We start from the raw sequence: 15,396 nt of genomic DNA on the forward strand, positions 1-15,396 counted from the left end.
GATAATTTAATTAAGTTTTCGTCAGGTTTATATTATGGAAATTGAAAATACGATTTCCTTATTAAACACTTTGTATTTGTCTGCAACATTTTTGTTTGCAGGTGGGGGAACCACAGGGACATTTGGAAACCAATTTTCTATTCCGTTATCGGGTAGGTGTATTTTTTTAAAGCACAATATGATACCGGAAATCAAATATTTCTTTTATTTATTGAACAGAAGACAACAAATGATAATTCACGAAAACACAAAATAGTCACTAAACAGAGAAAGATATTGACATACAGAAATACTTAAAAGATAATAATGATAGGCTGAAAACTATCAACGGACAGGTGTAATTTCTAGAACGACCTCAGCGTGTTTCACGGGTCGCTGTTTTGGAGCTTGTAAACAGTATTTAGAACATACAGGTGCTATACCATAATGTTTCTCGTGTATAGTCTCTGTTTTATTATTACAGGGCGGTCTCTGGGTTCGGAAGCAGGTAAGAAGCATTACATTTTTATTGATCGCAAAAGTACGTTCGAATCTTCCTCAAATTATCAGATTGAAAAAAAAATATGAAGAGGCCTTTTGTTCCAAATTCATTCAAAAATAATAAACAGTCTTTGAAATAGTTAATATTTAACCGAATTCAATGAATCCGCTGTTTGTTTGACCAATAGTCAATAATCCTATAGTTCTGAATTGCCGATTTATGAAATGTAGACAGACTTTTTAATTATTTTTTTAGCAAAGCAGAGCTTGATATCACTGAAAAGACTATTGCCTCGTTCACCTTAACAATCATCGTGTTACTGTAATAAAGTATATCCAATTGGTTTTGTTTTTTTTTGTTTTTTTTTATTTTCAAAACGGGAATTATTTTGTATTTATATTGTATTTTTCCTCGTAAGTTACATTTTGTGTGTGTGGGTCCGTTGTTCCGTTGGACAAATTTTTCTCGATGCTAGAGAAAACTGTGTGACGCGCCGGGTGGTATCTTGAAAATTTGATGTAAACATATTTTAATTGCTAACTCAAGATATTGGACAGAATTCGTAATAACATGTATCAGAAATATTTAATTTAACTTAAGTGATACAAAGACAAGTGAGAGTTAAGCCACAGTCAACCAATACATAATAGTCTTTAAGGAAACGGATGCATAGAAAATGAACCAATGAGCAGCGTTAGTAGCACGGCTGCATTGAATAAGCGGGGTAAACCTGTACGTAATATATCCATGTTCATGCCCTGCTTAGTACAATTTTTTTAGCAGATTCTTTATATTTAACAAAAAAAAAAAAAAAAAAAAAAAAAAATGGAAATACACATTAAACATAAAGATATGAGTTAAAATTAACAAAATACAAAATGACAATTTTTGCGCCATCCATACCTTTAGGTACCGGTTATTGTATACATTGTATATGTCTTAATTTGGTAGACTTGTAAAAAAACAGACTTGAGTACCCAACAGTTGATTCTAATCTATGTACATTGCAATTAAGTGTAATGCCATGTATTCATATACTTTGTGGATATCGTAAACGAACATGGTTGCCCATATCGCTGTAACTCGACAAAGTCCATAAACACCAATTTTACAAGTTTCTTTGACAAAAAAAATGAAATGAGAATGCAATCTGGATGAGGAAAAATTGACAACCTGTAGAAAGCCACCAAGGAGTTTTCATTGTCAGCAGTGAAGGCATTCCTGCACATTTTCTGTAGTTGGTTCCTAATAATGTATAATTCTGGTCATGTGATCAGATAGAGAGATTCAATCGGAGACAGATTCAGACGTAAAGATAGCTGCGAAATTATACATCACTGTGCTCTTTGAATAAGTTTTTCTCAAAAGGTAAAATAATAATGTACGCAATAATTAATATAAAAAACATCAAAAATATGTACTATATTCAAAATGTCATAAAAATATAAAAGGACTATAAAGATTGAATTCTTTAAAACAGGTTTTATTCCTGGTGATCTTGGATACCTTGGTCAATTCGACCCAAATCAGTATTTAGTTAAAAGTAAGTACCTGAGTTGTGATAAGAGAAACTAGGTATGGTTCTTGTGTAGAAGTGCTTACGGTTCAGATAGGTACATGTTCGATTAATCTGAACTACTTTTGCTGTCAAGTTATGTTTCATAATACAAAACAAAAGAAAATAAATAGCCTATCACAGATCGACATACATAATTGTCATCAATCCTTTATTTTGTCGACACACATTCATTTTGTATTTTATGTAATTGTTGTTCCCTGCTTACATCGGGGAGGTGAAAGTAGGAATTCGAACAGAATAGACAATTTCAACAGTTAAAACACTCTATTTACATCCAGTCAGTCTCTGAACATATCACTAAAATTTCTTTAATAAAGCATTTAGATAACAACGGACACTCACTAAAAATCCTTGTCTGTTCTCGCTGAATATTTGTACGCTGCAATCTAATCTCCGACCTTGTCATATATGGCCATCAATAACTAAAAAACTCGTGTGCATTATTTCCCTGTTTCCGCTTAATATGAACTATTTATGAAGTTTATCTTTTATATATAGATATATTGCAAGTATTTATTATCATAACATGTAATTACCTATTTTACCTGTTATAGTAGGATAGCAGAGGTTTAAAAAGTCTTCAAGTAACGAAGTTTAATGCACCGAAATATGATACGGCTATATTTGGTATCATTTTTTTTAGAAAATCATTCTACTTTCAAATGTATTGTGGTCACAAATTTTAAAATTTTGGGTGTTGTGATGGCCCCCTATTTTCCTTCACAAATACAGGCTGTTAAAAACTAAATTTTGATTATGAAAACGTAAAAAAATGTTAATGATCTAAGTGTCTTTAAACGTAGGCATTAAGGATTACATGAAGCTGGATTTTTTAATTAAATATTGTCATGCAAGAAAAAAAAATATAGACGTAGTTTTGCAGACCGTATTTTTGTGCTAATTTTAAGCCAATTTTCATCAATGGTATGAAACTCGTGCACGTTTATTGACCACAGTGGGTTTAAATGTATAGATTTTGTAACCAGGTACCTTCTGAATGAACTCTCAATTTTTGTAATGGTAAGAAGTATTTTAATTAGTAAACAAAAAGGTCAATATCGGTGGTATAGGCTAAAAACCACTAATTCCACTTCCCATAGGCTTCTATGCTAATTTCACAATATTCAATGGCTTCTCTGGACTTTACCTTAACTTTAACCTGCAGAGGACTATATATCAGCATGATTCTACTTATGTCAGCTCACAATCCTCAGAATGGCATGTGGGGTTAGCAGACTTGCAGTGCAGTACTGGTCACCGGAAGTGAAGGGTCTATAAATAGCATGGGAAATCCCAGGGTTTTCACAAGATAGCGGTATATTTAAAAATCATTATGGAGATTAGGCTTCACATCACAAGAAGCAAAATGCACCTATAAAATGTACAGAAATGTTTTTCCTTTCAGAAACTGTTTAAATTTTTTAAATAAGATGAGAACTTTTTTCACAGCACTATGAGGAACAGGGGTAATTTCTGCATAGGACTATTTTTGCGTACGTTCCAAATGCTCATTGGTTGAATTGGTGGTCTGTAACCTAAAAGCTACCGCTTAAATACGGAATTTCACGTGCTCCGCGTATAGGCTAGAAACCACTAATTCCACTTCCCATAGGCTTCTATTAAGGCTAAAAACCACTAATTCCACTTCCCATAGGCTTCTATGCTAATTTCACAATATTCAATGGCTTCTCTGGACTTTACCTTAACTTTAACCTGCAGATGACTATATATCAGCATGATTCTACATATGTCAGCTCACAATCCTCAGAATGGCATGTGGGGTTAGCAGACTTGCAGTGCAGTACTGGTCACCGGAAGTGAAGGGTCTATAAATAGCATGGGAAATCCAAGTGTTTTCACAAGATAGGGGTATATTTAAAAATCATTATGGAGATTAGGCTTCACATCACAAGAAGCAAAATGCACCTATAAAATATACAGAAATGTTTTTCCTTTCAGAAACTGTTTCAATTTTTTAAATAAGATGAGAACTTTTTTCACAGCACTATGAGGAACAGGGGTAATTTCTGCGTAGGACTATTTTTGCGTACGTTCCAAATGCTCATTGGTTGAATTGGTGGTCTGTAACCTAAAGAGTCACTTTTTGTCTTAGAAAAAATAAATAACTATACAGGTATCTTCCTACACACATACTGAATGCATTTGCAAAGTTTCAGTGAAATGTGACAAGCACTTTTTTAAATATTTGATTTTTAAATATAGGGTAACCAAGTTGTGCGAGCAAAAAAGTGAAAATATTCTACCATACTGAAATGCATTAAATATTTGCAAAGAACTTTTTCTGACTTTTCAAATAAAACATATCAATCACAACTTGTTTTTTAACAATATTAATGAAGAAATAGTTTTAAAAGTAATCATTTTCTGAGAAATTGGTCTATTTTTAAAAATTTATTTCTGACATGCCTCCCCCTTTTTCTTGATCACATGTCAAAAATCCTAAATCTTTAAATTTTCACAAAAGGTGATATATTTGGCTTTAAATTTGTAAATACAGTGTTTTCACATTAAAACATGACCAGTAAAGGGCACCTAAAGCAAAAAAAGTGCTCAATAATGGATTTTCCATGTTGCCATAGGGGAATGCTTATATGGCCTTAACCGCAGTAATGAAAGTGAGTTTTTCCTCATTTCTAACCTAATTTTTGCTCAAATCTACACAAAACTTGATTTCAAGTGCTTATTACTACCATATTTAGGTAAATATAGCCCTCAAAGTTTAATATTTGATATTTTTACTAAACTTTCTACACTTTTTACAAGATAGGACATAAAAATCAGCCAAAAAGACCAATTTTCCATAATTTGGACCTATAACTTAAAAAAATGCATATTTTGAAGGATTTTTGTAGTGTATTCCTCTCATGGCAAAGTTAACAAGATCTTCAAGTAGTTTAAAGCTATTTCAAGAAACTTTTCATTTTGCCATGGCTTCAGCTTAAGGCTAAAAACCACTAATTCCACTTCCCATAGGCTTCTATGCTAATTTCACAATATTCAATGGCTTCTCTGGACTTTACCTTAACTTTAACCTGCAGATGACTATATATCAGCATGATTCTACATATGTCAGCTCACAATCCTCAGAATGGCATGTGGGGTTAGCAGACTTGCAGTGCAGTACTGGTCACCGGAAGTGAAGGGTCTATAAATAGCATGGGAAATTACAAGGTTTTCACAAGATAGGGGTATATTTAAAAATCATTATGGAGATTAGGCTTCACATCACAAGAAGCAAAATGCACCTATAAAATGTACAGAAATGTTTGTCCTTTCAGAAACTGTTTAAATTTTTTAAATAAGATGAGAACTTTTTTCACAGCACTATGAGGAACAGGGGTAATTTCTGCGTAGGACTATTTTTGCGTACGTTCCAAATGCTCATTGGTTGAATTGGTGGTCTGTAACCTCTATGCTAATTTCACAATATTCAATGGCTTCTCTGGACTTTACCTTAACTTAAACCTGCAGAGGACTATATATCAGCATGATTCTACATATGTCAGCTCACAATCCTCAGAATGGCATGTGGGGTTAGCAGACTTGCAGCGCAGTACTGGTCACCGGAAATGAAGGGTCTATAAATAGCATGGGAAATCCCAGGGTTTTCACAAGATAGGGGTATATTTAGAAACCATTATGTAGATTAGGCTTCACATCACAAGAAGCAAAATGCAGCTACAAAATGTACAGAAATGTTTTTCCTTTCAGAAACTGTTTAAATTTTTTAGATAAGATGAGAACTTTTTTTCACTGTGTAGGACTATTTTTGCCTACGTTCCAAATGCTCATTGGTTGCATTGGTGGTCTGTAACCTATAATTTACCGCATATTGTGGCAGGTCAATAACTAGTACGCTAAGTTAAAATTACACTCTTGTATTGTTGCATTTTGCTAATGATATGTTGTGTACTAATTATTCTGCTGGAATTATTTTGTTTAGTTTGCAAGAAATCTTCGATAGAATTTTGTATTCGTGTTCTTATTAGGATATTCGTTTATTTTTTTTTCAAGTGACATTTATAAGACTCGGACCAATCTGAGTATGATACGTTTTAATTCCGGATTATAGCAGTCAGTGTGCATGGTCTTTCAAACTTCCGACGTCTAGGAACCCCCTTTCTCTAAAATACTTATTTTTGTACCTCGTGATGAACATAACTATATTTAGGTTACAGACCACCAATTCAACCAATGAGCATTTGGAACGTACGCAAAAATAGTCCTACGCAGAAATTACCCCTGTTCCTCATAGTGCTGTGAAAAAAGTTCTCATCTTATTTAAAAAATTTAAACAGTTTCTGAAAGGAAAAACATTTTTGTACATTTTATAGGTGCATTTTGCTTCTTGTGATGTGAAGCCTAATCTCCATAATGATTTTTAAATATACCCCTATCTTGTGAAAACACTGGGATTTCCCATGCTATTTATAGACCCTTCACTTCCGGTGACCAGTACTGCACTGCAAGTCTGCTAACCCCACATGCCATTCTGAGGATTGTGAGCTGACATATGTAGGATCATGCTGATTTATACTCCTCTGCAGGTTAAAGTTAAGGTAAAGTCCAGAGAAGCCATTGAATATTGTGAAATTAGCATAGAAGCCTATGGAAAGTGGAATTAGTGGTTTTTAGCCTTAAGTTGAAGCCATGGCAAAATGAAAACTTTCTTGAAATAGCTTTAAACTACTTGAAGATCTTGTTAACTTTGCCATGAGAGGAATACACTACAAAAATCCTTCAAAATATGCAATTTTTTAAGTTATAGGTCCAAATTATGGAAAATTGGTCTTTTTGGCTGATTTTTATGTCCTATCTTGTAAAAAGTGTAGAAAATTTAGTAAAAATATCAAATATTAAACTTTGAGGACTATATTTACCTAAATATGGTGGTAATAAGCACTTGAAATCAAGTTTTGTGTAGATGTGAGCAAAAATTAGGTTAGAAATGAGGAAAAACTCACTTTCATTACTGCGGTTAAGGCCATATCAGCATTCCCCTATGGCAACATGGAAAATCCATTATTGAGTACTTTTTTTGCTTTAGGTGCCCTTTACTGGTCATGTTTTAATGTGAAAACACTGTATTTACAAATTTAAAGCCAAGTATATCACCTTTTGTGAAAATTTAAAGATTTAGGATTTTTGACATGTGATCAAGAAAAAGGGGGAGGCATATCAGAAATAAATTTTTAAAAATAGACCAATTTCTCAGAAAATGATTACTTTTAAAACTATTTCTTCATTAATATTGTTAAAAAACAAGTTGTGATTGATAATTTTTATTTGAAAAGTCAGAAAAAGTTCTTTGCAAATATTTAAGCATTTAAGTATGGTAGAATATTGTCACTTTTTTGCTTGCACAACTTGGTTACCCTATATTTAAAAATCAAATATTTAAAAAAGTGCTTGTCACATTTCACTGAAACTTTGCAAATGCATTCAGTATGTGTGTAGGAAGATACCTGTATAGTTACTTATTTTTTTCTAAGACAAAAAGTGACTCTTCAGGTTACAGACCACCAATTCAACCAATGAGCATTTGGAACGTACGCAAAAATAGTCCTACGCAGAAATTACCCCTGTTCCTCATAGTGCTGTGAAAAAAGTTCTCATCTTATTTAAAAAATTTAAACAGTTTCTGAAAGGAAAAACATTTTTGTACATTTTATAGGTGCATTTTGCTTCTTGTGATGTGAAGCCTAATCTCCATAATGATTTTTAAATATACCCCTATCTTGTGAAAACACTGGGATTTCCCATGCTATTTATAGACCCTTCACTTCCGGTGACCAGTACTGCACTGCAAGTCTGCTAACCCCACATGCCATTCTGAGGATTGTGAGCTGACATATGTAGGATCATGCTGATTTATACTCCTCTGCAGGTTAAAGTTAAGGTAAAGTCCAGAGAAGCCATTGAATATTGTGAAATTAGCATAGAAGCCTATGGAAAGTGGAATTAGTGGTTTTTAGCCTATAATAAACCATAATTCCGAATCTTATCTCATTATAAAATTTATAAACAAGGAAACAAGGAGTCTGGGCAATTCAAAAACTCTCTGCCGCTTATGCATGCAGTAACCGAACGTGATACGGTGGATTCCACTTAGTCGCATAGAATGTTAATTGCATAGAAACTCGAAGAACAAGGAACAAAAACAGTTCTGGACCATCTTAACCATGTAGAAAAAGAAACTCTTATTTGCATAACATAAGGGACCGGTCAAAATTTATCGCCACATAGGACCGGTGCAAATAAAATCAGAGCGTAAATAAAAGTTGCAACCCTATGACTCTCTTCCTTGAAAACTTGGGAAGAAAAAAGTTTGTGTCCTGGTTTTCTAATAAAGTTTTTATTTGAAAATAATATATTAACACATACAGTGTATTAAAGTTCTTACAAATGTGGTATTGATATAGAGCTATTTCTACTTAAATACATATAGTTATTCCAATTACAATGAATTATGTTAAATAGTTGTATTTTCTACTGCATTTATATGTTGTAAACTATTTTTGTTATAATAGTTTGTTTTTTTAAGTTAATAAAAAATTAGTTCAAAGTATTTGTTCGTAAAAAATGTGTCCTATGGATACAATCAGTAAAAAGGTGGTGTCCCAACAAAAAGCATTGCATCAAAAAAGTATCTGTCCTACTGCTATTTGCACTGGTCCTAAGGGCAAAATAAATTTTCACCGGTCCCTAACACCGAAAAGTAAAAAATTCCTCTTAACTGCATAATTTATTTTCAAAATTTACTCGAAAATGTACCTAAATAGGTAAGAATAATCAAGGGAACCAAGGTTATAGCGGTAATCAAAACAATGTAATCCAGGTACAAAAACCAGAAATGGAAACAGACACACACAACAAAGAACACGAATTACTAAAATCATACATAAAAAGTGACAAAAGCAAATGAGCAACTCGGACTCCACTAAATACTGGGAGCATGGACCAGTAGCACCGGTAGAGTTAGCGTCCTCTGCTTTTCTAGAAACACCCGTCGAGTTGCTCATAAAAAGTAAATAACAATATTACATCGTAAGTGAAATACCTCAGTTTTCTTAAGAATGTTATTTTTACAAAAATATTTTCTCTTTCCTCTGAATAGACACTAAGACACGAATCTAAACATGAGAAAAGAATATATCCCACTTAAACATTGAAAATATTAGGTAAACTCCCTGGAAAATGGTCATTTATTTTAATTGCATACTCTTGTTGATTGCATAGTTTTTTTTCTGACAAATTAGTTTTGCGATTAACAGGAATCCACTGTATACCCCAGCGAACGAACGCTTTACAAAGCAGTCAAAAACCATACTAATGATTGTCAGACCTATGTCAGGCTGAAATCGTAATATTGTTGTTTCACTTGATGCTGCATGTAGCAAACGTCATTTTTCCTTTACCATTAGAATCAAAGAGAACTTAAACTGAACACACAGAGACAAATGAACGTTAGGCGTGAAGGGTACTGGGTTTACCTGCCTAGGAGTTAGACGTGAAGGGTACGGGGTTTACCTGCCTAGGACGTGAAGGGTACGGGTTTACCTGCCTATGAGTTACACGTGAAGGGTACGGGTTTACCTGCCTATGAGTTAGACGTGAAGGGTACGGGGTTTACCTGCCACAATATTCAATACTTTTACTCGGTTTACGACAGCTTAAATCTGTTAAGAACCTATTCTTTGGACATCTGGGTACTATTAGTAACAGTTATGTTTTTATTTAAAGAAAGGGTTCCAAGGCAATGGCTAATAAGCTTTTCAAACCGAAAAAAAACTTGCCGCTGACAGAAATAATCAAACTGGTCAGAAAAAGTGTTTTGGCGGTGTAGTGTTTGTCGCATTTTTTGTTTGTTTCTTTTGGCTTGCACTGGCATTTTTAAGGCGCATATCGGCGATATGGAATAAAAACAAAAAAATAATACGAAATCAACTAGGATATAATAATGCACTGTTTCATTATGTGCAATAAAATCAACTTTGACCGAAAAAGAGAGGTTATTTCTGCTTTTTTCTTTGAGTAGCATTTATTGCATTGTTAATATTGTCTTTTTTTTTCAAATTTAATACAAGCTTTCCGTTTTTCAACGAAATGATAGTTTTCGATGTAGCCAGGACAACAAGAAATTATAGGCAGGTTCGCTGGTGCTCTTTTGAGTTATTAAGACTCCATTTTTATCTCAAACTTTGTCAAAACTTAGAAGATTATATGAAACTTACACGATCTAAACAGTTTTACTTAATATTATATGATTGTCTTTGCAAATATACGAAATATTCACAAAATGGACCAATTGGGAACTGTATTTGGACTAATGGAGAAATGACACTTTCAAACCTGCTATTTAAATAGCAAATTTAATGATTTACTGCAAATGTTAGATATTAAAAAATAATTTCGGAATGTGTTTTTTTAAGTATTTACTTTCTAATTTTACATTTCGATACCTCAAAGGTCAAGGTCGGATTTCATTTTGAACTGGAAAAATTTGAAAGTTTTTGGCATGTTTACCAAAAACTGCTGCAGACGCCACTATTTGCTAGTTTTTCGTAAATATAGCTATTGATTCTTGTATGAGATGGAATTTGAGCTGATCTGATGTAAAAAGTTTGGAATTTTTCTTACCAGCAAAGGTAAATAAGTCATACAAAAAGAATACACTATTTTTTTCCTTTCAAATGATGATTGACCTTTGACCCTGGATTACATTCTTTTGATTACCGTTAATACCTTGGTTCCCTTGATTACTCTTTCAGTTTACAGACACAATATAAATGTATTTCAGCGTAAAATATATCTACATGTATTTTAATCACGCATTTAAAATCGTTTGCAACTTTCTTAGATGAAAGGTGATTTTTTTACTCTTCGGAAAACTCTTCATTTCACAGCAAGTGATTTGAAAACTGCGTCTTAAATCTCGATAGTGAAATTTAGATGTTAATATGTTAGCTGATGCGCGCATACTGACAAACAAACTTTTACATGTATCATATAGCTGGAGTGAAGAAATAGTTGAAACTACACCTATATCTGAAGAAGAACGTAAATAGCATACCGTTAACTGTCTAGTTCCCATCTTGACACAATCATAGTTTTTTTTTTATTTGTGTGGTTATTTTAATATCAGGCTTAGCGATAGTTTAATCCGAGGAATCTTTTCTCTTGAGAAACGTAATAATATCTTTCTTTATATGCATGCGTTAGATTAATGACTTCTGTAGTTCTTATTATTAATACCTGAACCTTATATTTTCGCAGACCTTAACAAGTCCTGGAAACAGACATGGGATGGGTCCTGGCCATCAGGAGGTAATTTTATTCTTTTTGGTACAATCTTATGAAACATATTTAACGACTATGCTATATTTGAAATGTCCAAAAATTTCTGTGTCATAACACTTTATAGTTCTTCGGTTAATTTTACTGAAATCGCAATTGAAGTTTAAAATAATAACCAGTGAGAACTTACTATCTTTTTAAAGTCAAACCGTTTAACCAAGTTTAACCGATGCCATTACAAAAGATACTAAGATTTCAAATCTTTATAATTTCAGACAAACCTAGTCAAACCAAAGCCTTTAATGAGACAAACATATTTAACCTTCAAACCAAGACCGAACAATTTGAAAGAACCAGTAACCTTCAAACCAAGACTAAACAGTTTGGAAGAACTAGTAACTTGCACTCAAACAATTTCAGCTGGATAAGAAAAGGTATTCGTTGTGTGTATTGTGAATAAAGTCTGCCTCGTAAGATTTGAGAAATATAATGAATTAGCAAGTTAATGTTCACTATTTGTTAACATATTGATGCATGTTATCTGTTGAAACACAAAGCTTGATAAACATAGTTCAGCAATGTTTTGGTTTAAAAATTATGATTTTCTTTAAGAAATGAATCTTGTTTTTTTTCATTAAAGGGTTGAGCAATACTGGAAATGTCATTTCTTGGAATGGCAAATGGAGTGATGAATGGCCAGGTAAGAAATCAAGTGTGACTTGATCGAGAAACAGATATTTAGCAAATAGTTCAGGTTGTAATATAAGGACCTGTTGGGTGGCTCAAAATATGTATGCACCATGGCGTAGCTGAGGTACTTTAATATTTTTTTGTGTGAGAGACCAACAGGTCCATATATTGTAATTCGATCTGAAGGTAACATAAATTATTTGTTATATTGTACTTTGCAAATTAAGTTTGTTCTGAAACTTCACTGCGAGCCAGTATGGCAAGCCAAAGTGGACAAAAATCAATATTTTGTAATATTAGAAAATATTTTTTTAATATTACAAAATCACTTTTTTATTATTAAAAAATAATTTTTTAATATTAGAAATTCAATTATTTTTTTAATATTAAAAAAAGGTTTTGTGATATTAGAAATCAAATTTTTAATATGAGAAAGAGAATTTAAAATATTAGAAAATGACTTTGTAATATTAGAAAATAAATTTCGAATATTAAAAAATCATTCTTTAATATTAGAAAGCACTTTTTTTGTAATATTAGAAAACATTCTTTTTTGATATTACAAAATCATTTTTTAATATCAGAAAATATTTTATAACATTAGAAATTCATTTTGTCATGTTAAAAATTCATTTTCTAATATTACAAATTCCTGATTTAGTAATATTACAAAATATCACACATTTAGTTATATTACAAATTGAATTTGTAATATTAGAAAATTTATTTGTTATATTAGAAATTGAATTGGTAATATCATAAAATGAATTTGTAATATTAAAAAAATCACTTTGTAATATTGCAAAGTCAGTCACATTTTTTAATATTACAAAATGATTTTCTAATATTAAAACATTGTAATCAAATACAACAAATCCATTTTCTAATATTAGAAAATCAATTTCTGATATTAAAAATTGATTTTTTAATATTAGAAATTCAATTGAATTTTTAATATAAAAAAATGATTTTTTTTATACTAAAAAGGGGTTTTGTAATATTAGAAATCAAATTTGTTATATTAAAAAATGAAAAAAAATCATTTTTTTAATATTAGAAAACAGTAATTTTTGTCCACTTTGGCTTGCCATAAGCGAGGGTCAACATTCGTTGAAGGCCGCCAATGAAGTCCTTGGTTAATTTTATTCCTGCAACCTTGACCTTAATAGAACGCTAAAGATTTCGTAGTGTATATTTCACGTATTCCAATTACCACAAAGAACTTGTAACTTGAAAAAAAACAACGCTATCTTTAGCTAATGTAATAATCTACTATAAAACGTTTGAAGTGACGTATACAAAATTAAAATAGTTTCAGATATAACGGAAAGTGATGGTGCGTAAAACCATTTTATTTTTTACGTACACCAGGATTCGTAAAGCAGACAATAAAAATCTTTGGTATATAATATAGACATATTGTAATAGAAATTTGTATCCTGAAAAAAAATCTACACATTTTAAAGGGTAACTTTACAACCTAATTTTTTTTGTCAGGAATTGTTTCCCCATATTAAATAAGTACAATTGTAAAAGCTAAGAAAACGTATACTCACTTTGCATGTGTTTGTGTACAGGTGTACCCAAAAGTAAAGTACCGGACAACAGAAACAATGACAAGAAACCGAAGAAAGGTCAGTCGCTATAAAAATGAGTTCAGTTTTTGATGCTGATCGCATTAAAATTTCATTCCATCAGCTGCCATCGGTTACATGTATAAGAAGTTTTTCTTTAAGTATAAAAGCCATTTTTCATAAATTGATGATATTATGTAGTTGTAATTGCCAGAAATCCATTCTCTGGAACTCAATGTCATGTCTGTCCAGTGAGACCATTTTTCGTGGACTTGTCGGTAGTTTTGGGTAGTGTGGTCTTGGCGGAGGGCGTTCAGGATTACATCCAATCGGGTAATTTTTCTTAATAATTCAACAGTATCAACAAAATTCCCACTTCCAAAAAATCGAACATTTTATAAAGGGTAAAATGTCCACCATATACGTAGTAGTACCCCAAATGTAGGTTCACTGTAATTTTAGGACTTGTTCCCATCTGTTCAAATTAACTCGGCAAGATTTTGATTTGGCTGAATTTGGCGAATAATGAAATATGCAAAATATGCAACCTTCGTTGTTCTGCATTGTTATGTGTTCTAAGTATTCATGGACTTCTGTCTTACTTTTAAGAGGGTGTCCTGCAAAAACCAGTTCATGCAGTGGGATGCACTTGACAAATGTTGTTTTCAAAAAAATTTCACCCATTTCTTATGGACAAATGCATCCTTTCTAAAAGTTTTTTTTTTGATTAACTGCAACAGTTAAAGAGAAATAAATCACATAGAAAGCATTGAAATTCGTTGAAAAAAAAGGGAGATAACTCTTTAATTTTAGCAAAATTTTGTTCCTTTGTTAGGGAATTTTAAAATCATTTTCTGAGCCATCCATTGTCGATTCAAAACAAACGTTAGTCCAATATAGAAAAGACATAATCATACGTTTATTCAGTTGCATCCTAGCATCATCTACATTTCTGTCGTATACATGTACAGTCATGGATAAATAGTTAGTTTGGACATAAATCATTCAAATCATCACACACAGACAAAACTTACATCCTCTCTACAACAAATATGGGTCTGACTACTTTCAATGTAATTAATTAAATTACAATTACTTTGTCAAATGTATGATTAAATTAAATTAACGATTACAGCATTTCTGAAAGTAATTGGTTAAATTAATGATAATACCCTTGGGTCTTACTTTTGTACTTCTTATCAAATTCATTAAAACAATTTTATAGATTCTTTTGATAGCTCTTACAAACATTTTTTCATTACAATAATTAGATATTTTTTACTTATTGGTATTGAACTAACATTTTGTAATATCTTCACAAAAAAGAAGAAAAAATAAATGAGAAATTTACACAAAGAAGCAGTGAATGATTAACAATCATTTTACTCTTCTTTTTGTTGTTGACATAATGCATTATCCATAGATACCATTTGAAGCTTTAAAATTTCCATTGTAATCATAAGTAATCAGAATTACAGGGTATTTTGAAAAGTAATTGATTAAATTAAATTACATGTAATCAGAGTTTTGGCTGATTACAATGACTACTTGAAGAAATATAATCAATTACAGCTGATTAACGATTACAATTACCCCATCTCTGCTCTACAACGTTACTAGCGAAATATAGGAAATAATGTATAAGTAAAACGTAAAACTGACGAAAATACAAATCCCCAACACTAGTTTATGCACTTCACTTTATTAAACTTTGCACTCATGGTATGTTTGTAGTCTGCATTTGCGCATTATTT

General features: G+C 31.8%; 1 protein-coding gene across 6 annotated transcripts in view; it reads left to right on the forward strand.

Moving 5' to 3' along the window:
• Positions 1-15,396, forward strand: part of LOC148623550 (uncharacterized) — a 29,250-nt gene that overhangs the window by 5,873 nt on the left and 7,981 nt on the right. For 5 of the 6 annotated variants that reach the window (XM_088565429.1, XM_088565427.1, XM_088565430.1 and 2 more), the window contains 7 exons: positions 102-152; positions 464-487; positions 1,962-2,024; positions 11,358-11,408; positions 11,654-11,812; positions 12,019-12,078; positions 13,646-13,702. In XM_088565429.1, coding sequence (XP_088421555.1) covers positions 102-152; positions 464-487; positions 1,962-2,024; positions 11,358-11,408; positions 11,654-11,812; positions 12,019-12,078; positions 13,646-13,702 — 465 coding nt within the window. The remainder of the gene's footprint in view (positions 1-101; positions 153-463; positions 488-1,961; positions 2,025-11,357; positions 11,409-11,653; positions 11,813-12,018; positions 12,079-13,645; positions 13,703-15,396) is intronic. The other variant, XM_088565431.1, reaches the window with a different exon arrangement.

This window comes from Perna viridis, chromosome 2 (genome assembly GCF_037379345.1).
Source record: "Perna viridis isolate PV_CMFRI_1.1 ecotype Kerala chromosome 2, ASM3737934v1, whole genome shotgun sequence".
Lineage (NCBI taxonomy): Eukaryota > Metazoa > Mollusca > Bivalvia > Mytilida > Mytilidae > Perna > Perna viridis.